At 44.2% G+C, this 18,592-nt stretch overlaps 1 protein-coding gene across 3 annotated transcripts; it reads right to left on the reverse strand.

Moving 5' to 3' along the window:
• Nucleotides 1-1,411: 1,411 nt before the first annotated feature.
• On the reverse strand, nt 1,412-18,592 carry LRRC32 (leucine rich repeat containing 32). 3 transcript variants are annotated; one of them, XM_059816877.1, is made up of 3 exons: nt 18,290-18,592; nt 9,761-9,851; nt 1,412-5,128 (listed from the first exon to the last, which is right to left on the reverse strand). In XM_059816877.1, the coding sequence occupies exons 2-3, from the start codon at nt 9,845-9,847 to the stop codon at nt 3,188-3,190; spliced, it is 2,028 nt and encodes a 675-aa protein (XP_059672860.1). In that variant the 5' UTR covers nt 9,848-9,851; nt 18,290-18,592; the 3' UTR covers nt 1,412-3,187. The 3 variants fall into 3 exon arrangements, with proteins under 3 accessions (XP_059672860.1, XP_059672868.1, XP_059672853.1); XM_059816885.1 differs by lacking the exon at nt 18,290-18,592 and adding an exon at nt 18,170-18,209; XM_059816870.1 differs by lacking the exon at nt 18,290-18,592 and adding an exon at nt 13,470-13,665.

The raw sequence follows: 18,592 nt of genomic DNA on the forward strand, positions 1-18,592 counted from the left end.
GTGGATGGCCAACATGAGTCATGACTTGCCGAACTTCTAGGGACTCTCTCTGGGAGTGTTTCTAGTGCTTCCAGTACTTATATCTGCCTGATCCCACTGCAGAGGATCGTTTTTGGGAACAAACCACAGCAAACTGTTGTAGGAAATATTTGAAGGAGGTCTATTGTATTGCCCGATGCAAACAGCTGCAGAGGGGAAGCTGTTTGTTGCATGCAACAATTTAAAAAAAAAAAAAAGTTTGCATTGGCTGCATAAATCCCACACGCTCTACTACTCCCAGAATCCCAGAATTATATTCCCTAGTTTAGCAGCATGAGGTCTCTTTGCATCAACAGAGGCTGTTGCAAGGACTTTATGAAAGAACAGGGAGTAAATGAGGGTGTAAATTCGGGATACAAAATCACAGTCAAAACAGCCTGTGTCATGCCAACCCGTTAGGATGATGGGGCTAACTGGCAGAAAGATGTGTAATGTGTGAGTAATGGTTATGTTTGATGCAAGATCAGGTACTTTGGCGTTCGGGCTTCTTGCAGGCACAGAAGCAGCAGGGGAGGCTAGCATCGGGCGTTTCATCTGTGTACCCTTTTTTGAGGAATAATGTGACAGAGAGCTCCCATTTCTCCCTGTTTTCCCTCTCTCTGCTCTTTTATTCATATTTTCTTTCCCTCACGGTCCTTATTCCATTCAGAATAACAGAATTGATTGGAGTGGGCTCATGTCACTTCTCGGTTACTTATGCTGCTAACAGAGAAATCCAAATGAGCCATGCTGCACTTTACTCCTGAGGTTTATTCCTCGAGAAAGCTGTTTCTGCTCCCAGGGAAGTCAATGGAAGTCTAATTAGTCCCAGATGTTCAGTAATAACAAGCACTTCCTTTTGGTAGAGCCAAACAAAAGCAGTGTTAAAACCGTTAATTAAAAGGGTTTGGCTCTGTCATCAGGTTATTAACTAATTCCAGTCATGGCAGCCAAGTTAATGCTGACTCTCAGAAAGAGATATAATCTTGCCATGCTCGACACAAAAGGCATGAACTCAGTGTGTGGTTAAATTAGCCCGCGTCTGGGCGCACACCAAAGGAAAAGCTCACCGACTTCAGCATCGGGCTTCCAACTAGTCCCTGGGTTTGATGCTTGTGCAAACTTTCTCCTACAAGAGTAAGAGCTTGAGCCAATGGGTAGCGTTGGCTTCCATAGATGTTAGATCAGGCCCTATTGCTGCTGATGGTTTGTGCAAATGCTTGCCTGTATCTTCAGTAGATCCCCTTGTTCTCCATCGGTTGTACTCTAAGACAGGGAGCACCTCTCCCTGATTCAGGACCAGAAGCAAAGGTCTAAGGTGGAGTCTGAACACCACAGAAAAATAGGAAGACATAGCTTTTCATCGGTGGAGCATTCCAAGCTGGTGCTTTAATATATTCACAACCCTGTGCTTTTTACAAAATTCAAAGGTGTTTTTATTGTACAAAATTTCACAATGAAAACTACCAGCCAGTTTCTTACATAACTGCTTTAAAAATAGAATTATACACCTTTTTGTAGTGTGTTAATTTTGACATTCACTAGCTGGAAGAAACAGAAATGGAGCAGCAATTTGACTCTGAGTTATTTACCTGGATAGGTTTTCATTTGACCTCTATTTCTCTTATGTGCCTTAATGTACAGTTCCTGGCATTAACAGATAAGCTGATACAGCTCCTTTCGAAGCCATTGAACCCCGTTAGTAGGTCAGGCTCCCACTTCTGGTGAGCTTCTTTTCACTTCAAAAGGGTGAATTTGCTGTTAGAGCACGGGGCATAACATATGTCAGTGTCAGCTTTTAGCAACGCAACAGGTTGGCCGCGCTAAACTCATCACAGAATGAGGATCTACATAACTTCTCTTGCAGCCAGTCCTCTAGACCATAATATCTTTTTAGGGAGAGACAGTGGACATCTGGTCTGAATAATGGCCCAGGACTAGGTTGCCTGTGTATTGTTTCACACTGGTATCTTTAAAACACCTTTTTCCTGTCTAACCTCCTGTGACCTTTAGAAACAGTCATATTTTTTTGCATTGAAATACGACTGTATGCAGTGAGTTCCCGACCGCTTTCCTTAGAAATAGAAACATTTCAGTCCAATGGTAGCTGGTTGAAATTCATTCTCCAAGATTTTTCTTTTAAAAAGCGTTCACCCCAGAGATGAATCTCTTCACATTAAACCCAGTTAAATATGTATTGCACGCGAGGGGCAAATTTCTCCTCTTTGAGTTGAACTGTGGACCTGTGACCTTCTGAGCAGATCTGGGTAACGTACAGCGCAGCTGTTTCACGCCTGAGATTTCTCTTACATCCCTCGTGCGTATTAAGTGCCAAGACTAATTAACCTCATCTACCTCTCGTGCCTTGCTCCAGCGGCTGGAGCAACATACTACAAGCAAAGGGAGGTATCCAAAGAGGTTCCTACCACCAAGGTCTTTGGTTCCCATGGATAGTTGTGCATTTTCTAAATGGCAGCCATGAGCACAGCAGACATGAACTGTGATTTCCTTTTTTAGCTAAATTCTTCTTGTTTTGGAACTCATGGGAAATTTGCAACCAACTTCAAGGACTGAAAGATTGTTTATTGGCCCGCCCTGGCGTTGGCTTGTATGATTTAAGCTTAAGAAGGATTAGGAGCTGTTATTTCTAACCAGTTAGGAAAAAGCAAAGCTCATAGCTCAAAGCAAAATATCTCATGGAGGCACGTAACTTTGAGAAGGGCTTTCCTACTCAGTTGATGTCATCAATGACTGTCATAGAAAGGTGACTCAGTTACAATGCTCAGTTTGCATAAAGTCTTTCTGTGAAGGTGACATCACAAAGTATCTCTGAGCTTAGTGAAAAGTTTCAAGACCTTAGAGGGCTTTTTCTTTTGGTCTGGTTTAAATTACACATCCCTCAAAACAACAGCAGGGCTTTACAGTGGCCTCTTCTACCACTGTATAAACTTTTTAAGCAGATCTGCTTGTGAACAAAGCAAGTGCAAAACATGGCAAATTCTCCCGTCAGTCCCTGCAACCCAGACCATTAGAGTGGTGCAGTTCAGGGGTGCTTTGAAACTGTCTTAAAATCCACAGTTAAAAATCAAAGATGAGAATTTTACCCTTCATTTCTACACACCGGCAGTGTAGCACCTGATTTCTTCGGTTTTCAAGGCATTTTGTGTTCCTATGCTTTAAACTGATGGCTAAAGTTTTGCCTGCGGAAGCAAAAAAATGAACCCACGCCAATGATGATCACGGATAAAACCAACACGAATGTTAATATAATAAGGAAGTTGACTTTCTTTAGATCCTCTTTTTCACAGTCTTCTGGTCTAATGTTCCCGATGTGCATTTCTTCCTGGTACGCAAAGTTCTGCGTGTACCGGCACGTTAAGTGCTCCACATTGGGGATCTGGACATTTTTGTTCTGGATCATTGATGAGAGCCAGATGTTTCCACAGCAGTTGAGTGGGTTCCCAGTGAGATACAAGTTTTTAAGGGAATTTTCTAATGCTAAAATATTGCTGTCCTGTAATGTACTAAACCTATTGTTCCGTAGGTCCAGAACTTCCAGTGGAGAGTCACTACCCCACTTAGGCAGCCAGTTCAGCTGATTTTCAGAGAGGTTTAAATGTTTAAGGTGACTAAAACAGGGCAAGTCAATATTTAAATCTATCAGGCTATTGCCATATAAATACAAATATTCCAGAGACTTTTCCAGTCCTGATAATGCTTTAATTTCTATTTTCAGTCCGGGGTTCATGGAGAGATCCAAGACAATCAGAGAAGTCTTGTAGAAAGTGTATGCTGGTAGGATGTTTAGCATGTTGTCAGCTAGGTACAAGTACTGAAGAGTAGGAGAATCAACAAATGATACACAACCACTTTCCTCTCCAGCAAGTCTTTGCTTAGCTAACCCTGAGTACATGCTGCAAAGGCTGATATTATTGCTCTGTAGATTAAGCAGTCTGAGGCTAGGAAGACTTGAGAAGATATCAAATTGCAGGGCCTGAAGATGGTTGTTTTGAATATAGAGCTCCTTCAAATTTGATAATGTGCCAGCATCTAGGAGAAGGTTCTGCAAAGCATTGTAGCTCAGGTCGAGGACAGTTAGGGAGATCAATGCACTGTCATAAGTCACTGCAAATGCCTGAAGACAGTTTTTACTGAGATTAAGGGTGTGAAGGGACAACATTGATTCAAAGAACTCATCTGGTATGGATTTGATTTCATTATAACTTAAGTCTAAATATACAAGCTGGGATAAATAAAAAGAACTTTTGTTTCTACTTTGCTTCTGATCAAGAAGATGAAAAGAAGCATCTAGCCATTCATTTTCCATATAGTCCATTCTGTCATGAGGGGATTCAGCAGTGAGCTGGATTAAATTCTTTGATAAATTCAGAGTTACCAGCTTATTTACCTGGGGGAAGACTGGAAAGTGAAGCAATTTGTTTTCACTCAGATCCAAACATCTTAAGCTATATTCATCATCTGACTTTGCGGTGTGGAAGGTCTCAATGCTATTCCTGCTAAGGTCAAGTATCTCCAGCTGCCTGAGGTTGAAATCAGAGATGCAAGTAATTGAATTCATGGAGAGATTGAGTTTGGAAAGGTTCGCTAGAGTCTCAAAAGCACCTTCTTCTATTTCCATGATGATATTACTCTGAAGATCTATCTCCTCAAGGTTGGGAGATCCCTGAAACATCTTGTGTGATATCATTATAATACTGTTGTCTGCCAAGGAAAGATACCGCAGTGCTGGAGCTTGTTTAATGAAATACTCAGTCATCCCATTGTACAGGCTGTTGTGGGACAAGTCCAGTATTTCCACCTTGGGTAAAAGTCCAATCCCCTCTGTCCCATTCTGAGCAAGCTCATATAAGTGATTGTTGGCTAAATTTATTTCCAGCAAGCTCGTCATGTGTGCAAAGACTCCAGGCGTGATGAAGCTTATCTGGTTAGAGCTTAAATCCAGGCACTGGAGGGAAGTGTAAAATGATAGCGGCATTTCAGGGATGCTTTGAATCAGATTTCCAGACAGATCTATTTTGTTTACATTCGGATGGAGCTCACGAGGGATTTGGTGAAGGTCTTTGTTGTGGCAAAATGCCTGTGAGTTTGCCTGCCAGAAAAAGAGAGAAAAGGGGTTGTCACGTGACAAATGAAAAACATCTTTGCATGAAATATAAAGAAAATAACATTCAGCATCCAGGCAGATCCTTCTTCTGAAACACCGAGCAAACTATTTTCCATGAGCATTCAGACAGCAAGAACAATCCTAATGCTTCTTTGCAGCTAACAGCACCTATTTAATTTTAAAGACATTTCTGGCTTACAACAGTAGAGCTTTATCTGCATGTGATACCTACTAAATGTTCTCCTTTTTGTACCTTTCTCCCAGGCTCATTGCAATAGTCTTAAGTGAAGGAGCTTTGCCCTCTTCCCATTGCTTTCAAGCACTGTTTCCTCACTTTTATTCTGATGTTTAATTTCTCAGCTTTATCGCTGTATTAGGTTTTGCAAACTCTACTTGCAATAGTAGTTCTGAAAAGAGCTCCAGTCTGTTGGTAGCATAGGTCCCAAAGCAAGGAGGTGGAGTAACGCATAAGGATTCTATGGCACAAAAATCATCTCTCTCCTTCTTAGTCACACCCTCAGATATTTGATAGCATCTTTCTTTAGCCATGGCTTAGTTAAGCAATGCATCTTTAACCAAATGAGTCTTAAACTACTGAAACATTTCTGATGCAAACCTCCTAACTCCTCTTGCTTTTACTAGCTATATTTATCCTTTTCCTAAAACAACAGTTCCCTTCTTGTATGGGGAGCATGCCTTATGAAACCACCCGCACAAGACACCTGTGATACAACATGGAAAAAACAAATTGTGTAAAACCAGATTTCGAGAGGAAAAAAGCTGTGGTGTGCAGTGAGGGTCATGCCTTTTCAGTCCAATTCTCAGCAGTGAGGTAGAGAAAAAAACCCAAGTGTCAAAATCAAATTCATCTTCTATCTGCATGTCTGTTTAATTGCAGCTAGGATGGAATCTGTGTCCAGAGCAAAATTTGGAGCATGCGTTCATAAGGAGCATTGGAAACATGAACATGAAGGTCCTTGCATAAATGTCAAGATGTATTTTGTTATTAAGGAGAACATACAGCAGCGGGAGGAAGTGGAATGTGAAAGGCTTAGGCAGCATTTAATTTACTGGAGGAAAACTCTTGTTATGAATGTATTTGGGTGACTGGGTCATGTACTGTTTGTAGAAAGATCAGAAAGAAAAGAAAGAAAAAAATCTGTTGAATTTTAACTTCTGTGGAGAAAGAGAATCCAGATTCCATGACGCAAAGCTTTTCAGGCATTAGAGAAACATTAAAAGTAAAAAATATTAAACACCATCTGTTTCATGTGAACTTTTAGGTGAAGGAAGTGGCAGGCCTGTTTAGGAGAAGCGGGGCAATAGTCAGCATTTTGTGAATCTCTTTTGCATCATGTGAGTTTTGGAGACCGCACAAAAATGTGCCAGAGAAGTGTAAGTGCTGATCCAAACGCTAGATATACACAGGCTGCTCCGCAGTCCTTCCCATGGTACATCTTTCCCAAAGATCCCAAGTAAATGGCCTATTAAAACCTCAACGCCTTCCTTTTTTCCCTCCAACTGACTCAAATGTCCCCCAGCTAAACAAAGTGGAAAGAAAAGAGAAGGGAATTTTCTGGCTTCTCCCTGACATGATTTCTTTCCTGCAAAGCCACTGTAGAATTGCTCATTTTGAGCTAAAATGCGCACAGAGTTGGGCTTAGCTCCGAGGCCCAAATAACAGAGCAGGAAGTCTCTTCTTGCTTGGCTTGTGGAAGAGGGAGAAGCCAGAAGGATACAAAAATCCAGAGCGAAAAAGCAGCCGCCACTTTGCAGCCTAAGGCGGATGCCGGTTTTCTTCCCACACTTTGAGCCAGATCTCAACAAGTGTTGAGCACCCTCCATTCCCTCTGGGCACCCAGCATCTTAGCAAAGTCCTGATCCAACTCCTGTCGATGCCAGACACCTGGTTTTCACTGAAGTCGATGGGGAGAGGTCAGTTCCAGTTCACCACATATGTTGCAGGATTGGGCCTTTAATCTGCATGCACTGAACCCTCCCAGTGATAAAAGGGACTGATAAAATCTATACCTCCCACTGTCTGCCATTTGTTCCTACAACATTTCCCCTCCCATTTTCTTTTTTCTAGCGTTCATTCCTTTTCACTGACTATTTTGATCCTCGCTGAATTTCTTATCTAGTCTGCTCTGCACCATCTCTTCTCCCCTGAGGCTCAAACTGCATGAATTTCATTCTCATCGGCGCTAGGAAGAAAAGATGAAGCACGTCTCAGTGGGACAGAGCAAACAACACCTGTTTGCCTGTGTATCTCCCCTCCTTCCACCCCGTAGCCCCATGGGTTGGCAGCCTAAGGCTGGAAACGAGGATTTTGCTGGTCTCATGTTCTGACTTTATGATCTCTGCCAGTACTGCCACCGGTTTCTTTGAAGTCCATTGGCAAGAAGTACTGCAGGGTGGGGAGCACTTGGTCTCTTCGGTGTCTGGTCCCATTCAGGTGCTGGTGAAAAAATGACCCAAGAGCTCAAAAGTTGAGTGTCATTTGGATTCTGACTCCAATTCTTCACTGCCTAGCACCAGATGGAAGTTGTCACCCACCTTAGTAAGAGCCCTACATACAAAGCAGCTGGATCCAAGCCTCCATTTGTGTTCTCCTGTATCAACTCATGAGCATTTGAACCAAAGAATTTGGGCTGGAGCCACTTGGCACTGACTTGCACTTGCACAGTGTCCATGCCCATTCGCTAGAAGAGCTGCCCAGGCAGAGGCTCAGCTACACAACCAAACCTTAGCAATTTGCCCATGTACCACATATCAACTGACCTGTGATAACCCATTATGCACATGTTCTTGCATCATCTCAATGCAAGGGAAGATATAATTTGCTAAAACCCCTTCCCTTCTATAAATTATTAGAAAGCTCCTCCTTTGCCAGCAGAAACATCTTTCTTTGGGAGGTAAAGCATGAACTAGTTGAAGCCCCTCTCCTTGGAAGGCAACATGAGTTAGGAGGAACCTCCTGACATTTAAGATGTGCCTTGTTGTCTCGCAAACAGGTAGATGTGCAGTAACTTGTATAATCAATGCAGCTCACTCTTGTGTCAGGGGTCTGGTAGGGACTGTTTACTACCTAAAAACTCTTCTACAAGACTTTGGTTCAATGACAGGAGCACCAAGGGTTAGTCAGAGAGGGGCATGGGTTTCTGACTCTTACCTCTTCCATGAGATCTGGGATGAAAGTTTCCATTTCTGAGCCTTTGCTATTCTAAAGGTGTCACCACAGAGAAAGTACCGTGTAGAACAGTGAGGCCGGGATGAAAAATTATCATGTGAAGTAAGTGGGACTCCCGATGGACCCATCAGCTAATCCAGTAGCTCCCTCTTTCTTCAAGCTACGTGGAAACGTGTTTGGATTTATACCCTCCTCCTTCCATTGGACCAAACGCCCAGCGAAGGAAGACGATCAACATGACATTAGTGATGCTGAGCTGTTAATTTATACCAGATGAGCAACCCAGCCCCCGGCTGCAGCATGTTTTCTGTCAGGGCTGAATTTATCCCAGCCTTGTTGCGTAGAGCCTTGGGTTCTTGGCTTGATGAAATCAGTTTACAGTGGTGGAAACAAGCATGTGTTTACTTCTCAGCAATCAGCCTGATCTGTGACCCATCAAGAAACAGGCTGGGGTGAATCTGCTTGGATTATTGCGTGTCTCGCCCAGCCTTCACGTGACTATGATACATGGGACCCAAGCCATCATGTTTACAGTGGCTTCATCAGCCTTCCCTCTCCAGCCAATGAATTGAGCTACCCAGTCACCTTCCCAAGATCTTTTTATATATACTAGGCCTTAATTTCTCTGGAATTCAGGAAGTCCAGCAATACAGCAGGGTGGGCAGGAATGGAATGAGTCCCATAAGGGAGATGTGTACAGCTAGCAAATTATTTTTTTCCCTATTTTGGAAATTCTTGAGGATTTGTGCTGAACAGCTTCAACATACAAAAAAAAAAAAAGAAAAGTTAAGTATTTTTAAATGGCCTGTTACAGTCAGCAGCACTTGGATAGAGAAGGAAGCAAGTTCAGCTATGAGTAATATTTGTAATATTGCACCAGGTGCTTGCAAAAATTTAAGGAGAAAATTTTGTTCAGGAACCAGAGGCTTTATCACTTTTTTCACCTCCAGCAGAAGTCAGGTACAACTCCCCTGGCAGCAATGCTGCATCAGGGCAGGGCAGAGCCGGTCAGTCTCCCTGTTACTACAAAAGGGCTGGTATAGATGTATTTCACAGAAGATGCTTTATTTAAAGCACAGAGAACTCAGGCTGGAGTCGATTTTAGGTCTAAGTCCTTTCATCGTCTCAGCCACAGAACCCCTGTACAGTCTTGGGGAAATCAGGTCAAATTTCTGTCAACCAATTCCCCTTATTAAAAAACGGAGATAATGACCCTTCTTTCCCCCCCGCCTTTTATGTGCTGTCACTATGCCAAGGACACAGCCTGAGAACAGCCTGCAGAGCATCCACTAACCCAGCAAACCCCACCTTTGCCACCTGGGAGTTTTCCCTTCGCAGAGACCGTAGTCATTTCTGCACTGCCTGTAAGAAGGGGCTCCCAGCCTCATCCAGGATCTCAAGGGGCCTGAGTAGGGAGACAGCCTTACCATTTCACAGGACATCCCCTTTATGGGCTGATTGTTAGAGGTCCCTCTGTTCACCACTGCCAGGAAGAAGATGACGTACAGTTTCATGGTTCTGCAGGAAAAAGTAATTACGGTTAGATTCCAAACGTGACACAGCAGTCAATGCATGCGAAAGCTGGCACCAGGTCATTGTCTACCATGAAGCAGCACACATGCAGTGAAATAAATTAGCCCAGCTCTGAACTTACAGTGCTTATGACCTACCTACGTACCTTTGCATCCCTTTGAGAGTGGCAGGAAAAAGAGAGATTTATATGAGGACTTGAAAGGAAGGTCCAAGGCATTTCATGGGATTGCCCTGTGTGATCTCAGCTGCTACCTCGATGATACCCAGGCCACCCCATGAGACCCAGATGCTCAAGCTGGGCAGTGTGTCTGGCATCATGGAGAAAGACAACCACTGAAGATGAAGTTACCTTCACTCTCCCCATAAAGACAGCTCAGGTACTTTCAACTGGGCTGGAGTTTTGGGGTGCCAAGTCCTGAGCAAAGCAAATGGGTGCCACTCAGAAACAACAAGCACTGGGAACAATTTCCATTTCCATCCACAACTTTTTCCACTCCTCTCATCCCAGAGTGTCAAATAGCTTGTACACACTCATTCAAATTTGTTGAGTTATTACAAACAGCTTAAAGAATGGACTGAGAAATTTTTGTCCAAATGTTAGTTTTCCATTTCATACATCCCAGGTATGGGCAGGCTTTTAAATACATTTGAAAACAGACGCCTTACAAAGAGACAGATATAAAATGGAATGGATTTGCGTGAAACAAAGGATTCATCAGAGTTTAACTGTTGGGAAAGCACTCCAGAAAAGAGCATAGACATAACTGCAAAAGGAGCAAACAACACTGGGAGGCCTGTCACTGGGCAATGGGAGAAAAATGCAAATGAAGCCAAGGGAAAGCATTTGTCCTTCAAACGGCTTGTTTCTAGATGGACACTAATGAGGTCTCTGGCTGTGGTCACCACTGATATGAGCTCCAGATATCATTTCTTTATGGCAGCCTCTGTTGCAAACATGCCAAATCTGTCTGTATTTGTATGGCTTCTTGCAGGCAGATCTGAGCTGGTCCTGCCCACATCCAGAGCCAGTGAGACACACGCCAGCTCCCAACTGGAAGCCATGCAGCAGTGCTTAGCTAGCACTGCTCTTAAGTCTTTCCAGGAGCAAGCCTGCATCTGGCAAGCTCCAAACGCACACGAAACCCATGTGCGTGTGCTGCCAAAAACTGGCATCAGCGTACCATTGCCTTCCACCCACAGAGAATCGGAAGGCTGGAAACAAAAGAGATGGGACTATTCCCAGCTGGTGGAGATCTCTCCGCTTAGTGACTGTTTGAGGGATGCAGCTGATGGCCACACTTCTGCGCAGCAATGGCAATTGCTGAACAGCAATGCCAACGGGTTCACTATGGGAATCTGCCCATCCCTCCACTTCCCAAACAGATAAAAGAGTTGTGTACTAGCAAGAAAGAAACTGGGGAGGCTTAGACCACAGCTACTCTGTTTTCAGATTGCACATTCCTTCCAGTTCAGGGAAACAACTAGTGACAGATAATGATCTGGGACCTCAAGGTGAAAGAGCTTGGAGTCTGTCTTTGGGACTCAGCAGCAGGATCAGAAGTCTGTTTCCCCCCCTCTAAAACAAGACCAAGGATGTTCATCCTCGGCCGTTTTAATTACTGTTTGCAAAACACACTGAAATCATCTTATGGAAGGAGGAATTGCTGATACCACCACCTATAATGTCTCTGTCGTTCCCCCTCTGTTCCTCATTCCCCAGGCTTAGAGGAGTTGGGTGCCTCCTCTAAGGAAGAGAAAATGAGTTTTATCGTTTCGGTATTAGTTTGCTGGAACTGAGAGAAAAGACAAACATACTGATGATTACAAGGCTTTACTCAGAGCCCTCAAATGGAAATTGTTTCTGTTTAAATCCAATGAATTAAGCTGACGAAATCTCCATGGATATTACCCACAACAGGGCACCACCCTGATGGACAGCGTGCATCCCGTGCGCTCTGCGATGTCTTCTCTTGTCACACTGCCAGTGCATAAAATGGTCCTTTTGCTTCTCAAATAATAAACCTGACACAATCCAGGGTCTTAACCTGCTTTGAAATTTCCTAAATTGTAAGTTTATAAAGCAACTGGGAAATTGATGTATTTGAACACAAAAACCTTATTTAATGGCTTGCTGTGTGAGATGGATCTGTAGTAAGCAAGGATGCTGTCCCTCAAAGTGTTTCTGTCACACCCTGAAGCACTAGGACGTGGTGGTCTCTTCTAACATGAGACCACATGGACTCAGTCCAGAGGAGGATAAGCCACTCCTCATGGTACAGCACAACCTCCTTGCTCACGGAGATTCCCTTCCCAAGGTGATATTCAGTTCGGCTGAAGAGCTTTTCCCTGCCTAGCTTTTCCCTGGACAGCCTTTAGACCCACCTAGTGTGACACAGCACTGTGTCCCCCTCCTCTCTGCCCTCTGGGGAGGTCTCAGATGCCCACCACCCTCTCCACGTGCAGACCTCCAGGCTCACAGGACCCCCATTGCTCTGGTGTCAGAGAGCATCACCACTGAACGCTGCCTGCTGGCACTGGCACTGATGTCTCTAACCACAGCTTACAAGAAGTGTCCGGGAACAGCAGCAACTCGACCTAAAGGAGCTTTTATTGCTCTGAGGCTTTCACAGAGTTGAAGCAGCTTTGTGCTCGGTGCCAGTTTGCTCCCACTGGCAGCTGCGATAAAAATCCCAGCGTACCTCAGAGCAGGATCGAGCTCTGAACCGCATTCAGTGTCACAGCTTTCCATCATGGTACTTCAAAATTATGTCTGTGTCCATTTCCATCCACAACATTTTCCACTCCTCTCATCCCAGAGTGTCAAATAGCTTGTACACACTCATTCAAATTTGTTGAGTTATTACAAACAGCTTAAAGAATGGACTGAGAAATTTTTGTCCAAATGTTAGTTTTCCATTTCATACATCCCAGGTATGGGCAGGCTTTAAATACATTTGAAAACAGACGCCTTACAAAGAGACAGATATAAAATAGAATGGATTTGCGTGAAACAAAGGATTCATCAGAGTTTAACTGTTTGGAAAGCACTCCAGAAAAGAGCATAGACATAATTTTGAAGTACTTCAAAATTACCCATCCCCACCCACAGCTGAAAAATATAGGTGATTTCAGTGAGCAACAGTCACAAGAAATCTTATTAAGTGGGTTAAATAATTTAGCATCTAGAAAAAGCATGGTACCCAAACCACGTCAGCATATCCACTTAACACATGGGAGGGCAAAGGCAGAGAAGAGCAGTGATTTGCCCCAAGACACATCTGAAACCATGGAAGAACCAGTGTTTAATCCCAGTTTGCCCCGTTCCCACTTCAGAACAATATTTGCCTCCATCTCTATTACAATATTAACCCTGAACCCACTTCATAGATGTTGCTTGTAGCTAACAACAGCAGCACCTCCCAAATTTCCCCCAAAGGTAATTTTTGTTACTGCTTAGGCAATTAACAGAGACGTTCTCCTGTGCCAAAAAGAGGTTAAATATGAAGGAATACATAAAACACAAACCAAACTCGCCAGGGTCTGATCCTTTTTCATACATGTTAGAGCCTTCAGGGTTAAAAAGAATGAATAGTCCACATTTACCTTGTTTCAAGGGTTTCTCGCATCCCCAAACACTGCTTATCATGTCTTTAAAAAGCATATCCAGCTCTTCAAAACAGGCTCAGTCCCGGTACCGATGAAATTGTTTTTCAGCTTCACGTTCACCCATTCGGGACACCAAGAGGCTCACTTGCAACTTTATAACGAAGGCATTTTCAGGGAAATAACCTCATTTGGGACAGTGTCTGCTTTAAATTATGTTTCTTGTCTTCCTCCGGACTCCTCTCTGGGCTCTTGCTGGGTCCTAGCCACCGCTGTGCTCCGGACGGAGTCAGCTACTGTGTGACATCCTGAAGCCTTTGCTCAGGACAGGCATTGAGAAACAAGGGGGATTTTTGCCAGAGAAACTGTTAGGATCAGGCCACGGGTTTGCTCAGGGGAATAAGTGACTTATCCTTGCCGATGCCATTGTGTAGCTGCGTGCGCGGTGCAAGGCGGCGTGTTTACTTTAGGGTTTTGTGTCCGCGAGTTACATTCCTGGAGGGTTGCAGCCTCCTACCCCTGCACCTAAATCACTCTCTGCATCGTTAGGAAAACAGCGCTAGAGGATTAAAGGTTTCAAATTTACGGCTGATAAATATAAAAGCCCAGAATCTGGAAACCTGTCCTGGAAGAAATAACTCTTTCTCTTTGCAGTGGTCCTATTAATCAGAGTGTGATAGCAGTCTGCTGGCAGGACGGGGGTTCAGTGTCAGCTACAACGCACCTGACTTGAAGGGTTCTCATGGCACAAGGCAGGAATTAGGGACCTTGATAAAGGCAGAGGGGTCTGACTATCCAGACGAACTGCTGAATTTTCAGCAGCGAGTGCGTAGTGCTGAATCTACCGGACACGCTAGTAAAAACTTCCCATTGGAAAAGGGGTGCTTTTGTCATGCAGAAGATGAGTTCAGCTTTTTATTTATTATTTTGTGCTGCCCTCTAGGGCTGGAGCAGCTGTCTAATTGCTGGTTTCCTCACTTCCTTTTGCTAATTAAGACCTGCTTCTGGAAAACCTGCCTTTACATAGATTTCCCCGTTGCTTTCTCCCAACCTCACGAGCCTGAACTATTGCAACGCACTTTTTCCGTGGTTGAAATAATATGCCAAAGAGCTGGGCTCTTAGCACCTCGTTTGCTTTGCAATGCACCCTGAAATGAGAGGCGTAAATGCTATGAAGAGGCAGCAGTATGCGTGCGGGCAGGAGAGGGCATGATTAGGTGCAATGGATAGAAAAATACCCTTTTAGCTCTCAGGAGAACAGTCTGCCAGGGAGATAATCACAATCCTGGGCAGATTCCCCTTGACCGGGCTCTCATCGCACTGGTTTTGATCACCTTCCCCCAAGCACATAGTGTCTTGAGCTTCCCTTGGTCAGAGCTGGCTGCAGCACTGTTCTTCACTTGATCCCTTTGGCAGGCTCCTTAGAGTCAAGCCCTCCATCTGCAATCCCCTTGGTGTGAGCAGGAAGCTCATGTTGAAGCCAGGGACCACTGTGGTGTCCAGAGGTTTAAATGCCTTTTGGATGCTCTGGGCTGAGTTCGCCTCGTCAGCAGCATGTAATAGCACTTGCAACGTACAGCCACTTTCGCAAGGAAAACCTCAAATATTTGAGGTCTTCAAGAAAAAAACAATACTTTTTTCTTTTTAAAATAGGATATTTTGATTTGATTTGGAGAAGGAATACAAATATCATGCCTGTAATGAAGAGCAGCGAGTGCCCTGGATGACTGCAACTTCACATTTTCCTACACTTGGATGTTCGAGCACTGTGGGAAGTTTGGATTTGCAGGGGACAAAATAGCAGGGTTTTTGTTGGTTGTGCTTTTTCAAAAGCCAGTTCTGCTTCTCAAGCTGTTTGACTGTGTGGCCAAGCAGCTGTGCCAGCTGAACTGTGAAGAAGAGCCTGGACAGAAACAAATGCCAAAGCAGGAGGGAAGGGCATGCACTGATTCTGCCGCTCAGGACTTTGCTTCATTAAAACCACAGCCTTAGAGGAACACCAACTGCGCTGGGAAAGATCTGCGGTGTCATTACCATCTTTGCCCTTTCCTAAAGGGGATCTGACAGCAAATAGTTTCAGACTCAGAAGCGTTTGGCTGACTTCCCATGTTCAATATTTTCGTGCTGTGGGCTACCCAGCAGTTTACACCCTAAAGCAGTGTTGAAACATTAGCATGGTGTGTTCTTGGTAGCCACGTCTGCAGAGCAAGGGCCATCTCCATCGAACAAATTGGGTCATCTCCATCAGTCAAATTGGGTCATCTCCATCGGTCAGATTGGAGAATCAAGCTCTTTTGCCCACCTGCACAAAATAGCAAGGGCTGTCCCATCCCAGCAATGCCAAAGGGTTTGCACCTGCGACTCTGTGAAATCAGGCCCTTCCTGATTTTCCTGGGGTCTCCTCAGCAATTGCTACCCGCTCGGTTTCTGCCAACGTCAGCTAGAGTTCCCCCCACGTCACCTGAAGCTGGGGATTAGGGCTGGTAAGCACCTCTCCTCCAAACCCTCTTCCCAGCCTGGCCCAGAGCAAGAAGGAAAAGTAGATCCCAGCCACTGGCTCTCACGAGCCAGTCCGTAATTTGCTGCAGGTTCCCAAGGGTTCCAGATAAACAAGAATATATCTTGACGATTATGTGTCTTGAACCTCCAGACCTTTTGGAGTCTGTCCATCCATAACGCTGCTGCTTTCTAAGGCACTGCTTTTGGGTTGAGTCCTGTGTCGAGCCGCATGAATCAAACTCTCCAGAGAAGTAAACAAAACAAGCTCCCGCCTTAGAAAGTGGGTCTGAACTGCAAGGGCAGGAGTGGGACAAGTATTGCTCCCTTTCGACTGGAATAGCTCCCTGGTGATTCATCCCACCAGGGAGCTGGAGACAACATTAATACTAATCCTATTAAAAAAATAAATAGCCCATGCCATCCTCAGCCACAGCCTTTGAGAAGGAGGCACAGCTCCAGCTCCTAAGACCCTACAACGTCTCCAGGAGCTGCTTCTCCTGGTTTGGTTTGCTCGTGCCATCTGCACTGTGCTTGGTCTCTCATGGGCAGAGCCAGCCTCCTGCTTCTCTGGTGTCAAGTCCACTCATCAAAGTAGGGACTCCTACATCTCCTGTAACCCCAGCGTGGCTTTTCTCCTGTCTTTTGAAGCTGCTGCCTTCCTTCCTTCTCTCTCTCTGTCCTCTCTTCACGTGCACCTCAATCAGGTGTGCAGCCAACAGCATTTCCCCACTAAAAATTAACCTTTCTAATTAATTGGACACAGAGGGTCTAGCCAGTTCCTCTACGTCATTCACCTTTTTTTCTACTCCCTTCTCCAGGAAGGAAAATGAAAACGAATGAGAATTGTGTGAAACCCACCAGCCTGGAGAGCTGGTGAGAGAGGGGCTGGTGAAGGGGCAGCAGCAGATGGGAAAATGAAAATGCTTCTGTCAACAAAAACTGATGTAAAGTGGCATTTGAAGATTAAACTATTTGAACATGAAGTACTCTCCCTGGAGATCAAAATTCCTGGAAAAACTGAAATTCAGGAACTTAAACAAAACCTTTTCTCATCAGCTTTAATCTAAGTACAGCAAGAAGAGAGAAAAATCGGCTTTTAATTCAGCAATTTTTCTTTTACTGACAGTGGAGTCAGTGTTAGAGAAAAGGTGTACTCGATTCATCAAATGAAGTGAGGAAAATTATTTCTGATAGATTTGACTTGCATGATACTGATACCCTCCCCTTGAATCCATCCATCATTGTATTAGTAAAAGGCCAAGCACTGCTACAGTCACTAAGCTGTAACCATCTGCTTTAAAAAGAGATGACTGATTGTGAAATTTTGTTATTGAAAACTAATGGATTTCAGCATTTTAGAATAATAAGACGATTTTAAAGTTGAAATTATTACATCTTAGTAAAAAAACGAATTCCCACTGTTGTGGAAAGCCCAACTTTGGCTTCTATTTAAAGGAAACATGTTTGTACTTTTATCAAAAATACAACAGGGTTTGGCTTTGGAAAATTATTTGTGACTTTTGCATAAACTAGGATTTCCTAAAACTTTACTGTTTTCAAATATTGTCTAAACATTAATTCCTCATGATAACAGTCCAGATGCAGCAAAACACTATCGGTAAGTCATCGCTCACCCAAGGTGACATTCAAGCTGCCAGGATCTTAAGAGTAGAAGAATAACTCTGCCATCTCACACCTCGTGCTCCACCAGGGAGAGTTCAATGACAGCACTGACAGTGCTGTCAATGACACTAAGAAGAGCAGACGAGCTAAACAGCATTTTGCCCATTTTACCCGGGGAATGTGTGATTTGCCCAAGGCTATATTAGGATTCAGTGTCGGAGAGCTGGGTGAGCAGCATTTAATCGGTGCACAATGCTGATCTCTGCAGCACTCCTGGTTCAGAGCACTATGATGCAGTAACACCATAAATAGACTAAAGTCCTGTGAAGAAAGAAAAAAAAAACACATCTCCCCATCTTCCATTACTGTAAACACGGAGAACAATAACAAAGCAGGCATATGACAACTGTATTGTTATAAACTAATCGGTGCCTCCTTAACGTAAAGGATCTAACTTGCTGCAGTGCAAGTCCCTGATGGATTAAATATACAGCTGTGTGGATAGAGCCATCTACACAGTGTGTTTAGTCAGTTCCTCAGCCTATTCATAAACACAGTATATTTTATTTATACAGTACCTTCCTCATCTGTGTTATTTTTAAAGGCTGCAGCTCTAAGTCACCGGAGCCCCCGTCTCTCCCGCAGTCGAAAGCTCAACTTTCCAGCAGGCTCCCGGTTTCGCACGCGTCTCCACGTACCTGCTCTGTGGCTGGAGGAGGAGGAGGAGGTTTCGCCTCTGCTTGCAGCCTTCTGCCTCCCGGACTCTCCCAGCAGCCTTTCCAGCGCAAGCCGAGGAAGAGTTTCCTTGGGGAAGTCGTACCTCTGTTGCATGCCAGCTGACTAAAACTCTGCGAGCTCCGAGAGAAGTTTGAAGTCACAGGGAAAAAAAATACTCCCCATAGACTGGTCCTTGAATTCATTCCTTCCCAGTCATGAGCTCTTATATATTCCCAGGCTCCCACGAGCACGTGAATACATACCTCTGTAATAGTTTTAAAATG

The sequence above is a fragment of the Gavia stellata genome, chromosome 1 (assembly GCF_030936135.1).
Source record: "Gavia stellata isolate bGavSte3 chromosome 1, bGavSte3.hap2, whole genome shotgun sequence".
In the NCBI taxonomy this organism is placed as follows: Eukaryota; Metazoa; Chordata; class Aves; order Gaviiformes; family Gaviidae; genus Gavia; species Gavia stellata.

Bases quoted from the DNA above. Each gene is read 5' to 3' on its own strand.
- LRRC32 (XM_059816870.1), bottom strand. From the start codon at position 13,492: ATGCGAGAAACCCTTGAAACAAG. The intron at 9,852-13,469 runs GTAAATGTGGAC...TTTTTCCTGCAG, and splicing joins CGAGAAACCCTTGAAACAAG to AACCATGAAACTGTACGTCA. The intron at 5,129-9,760 runs GTAAGGCTGTCT...TTTTTCTGGCAG, and splicing joins AGGGGATGTCCTGTGAAATG to GCAAACTCACAGGCATTTTG.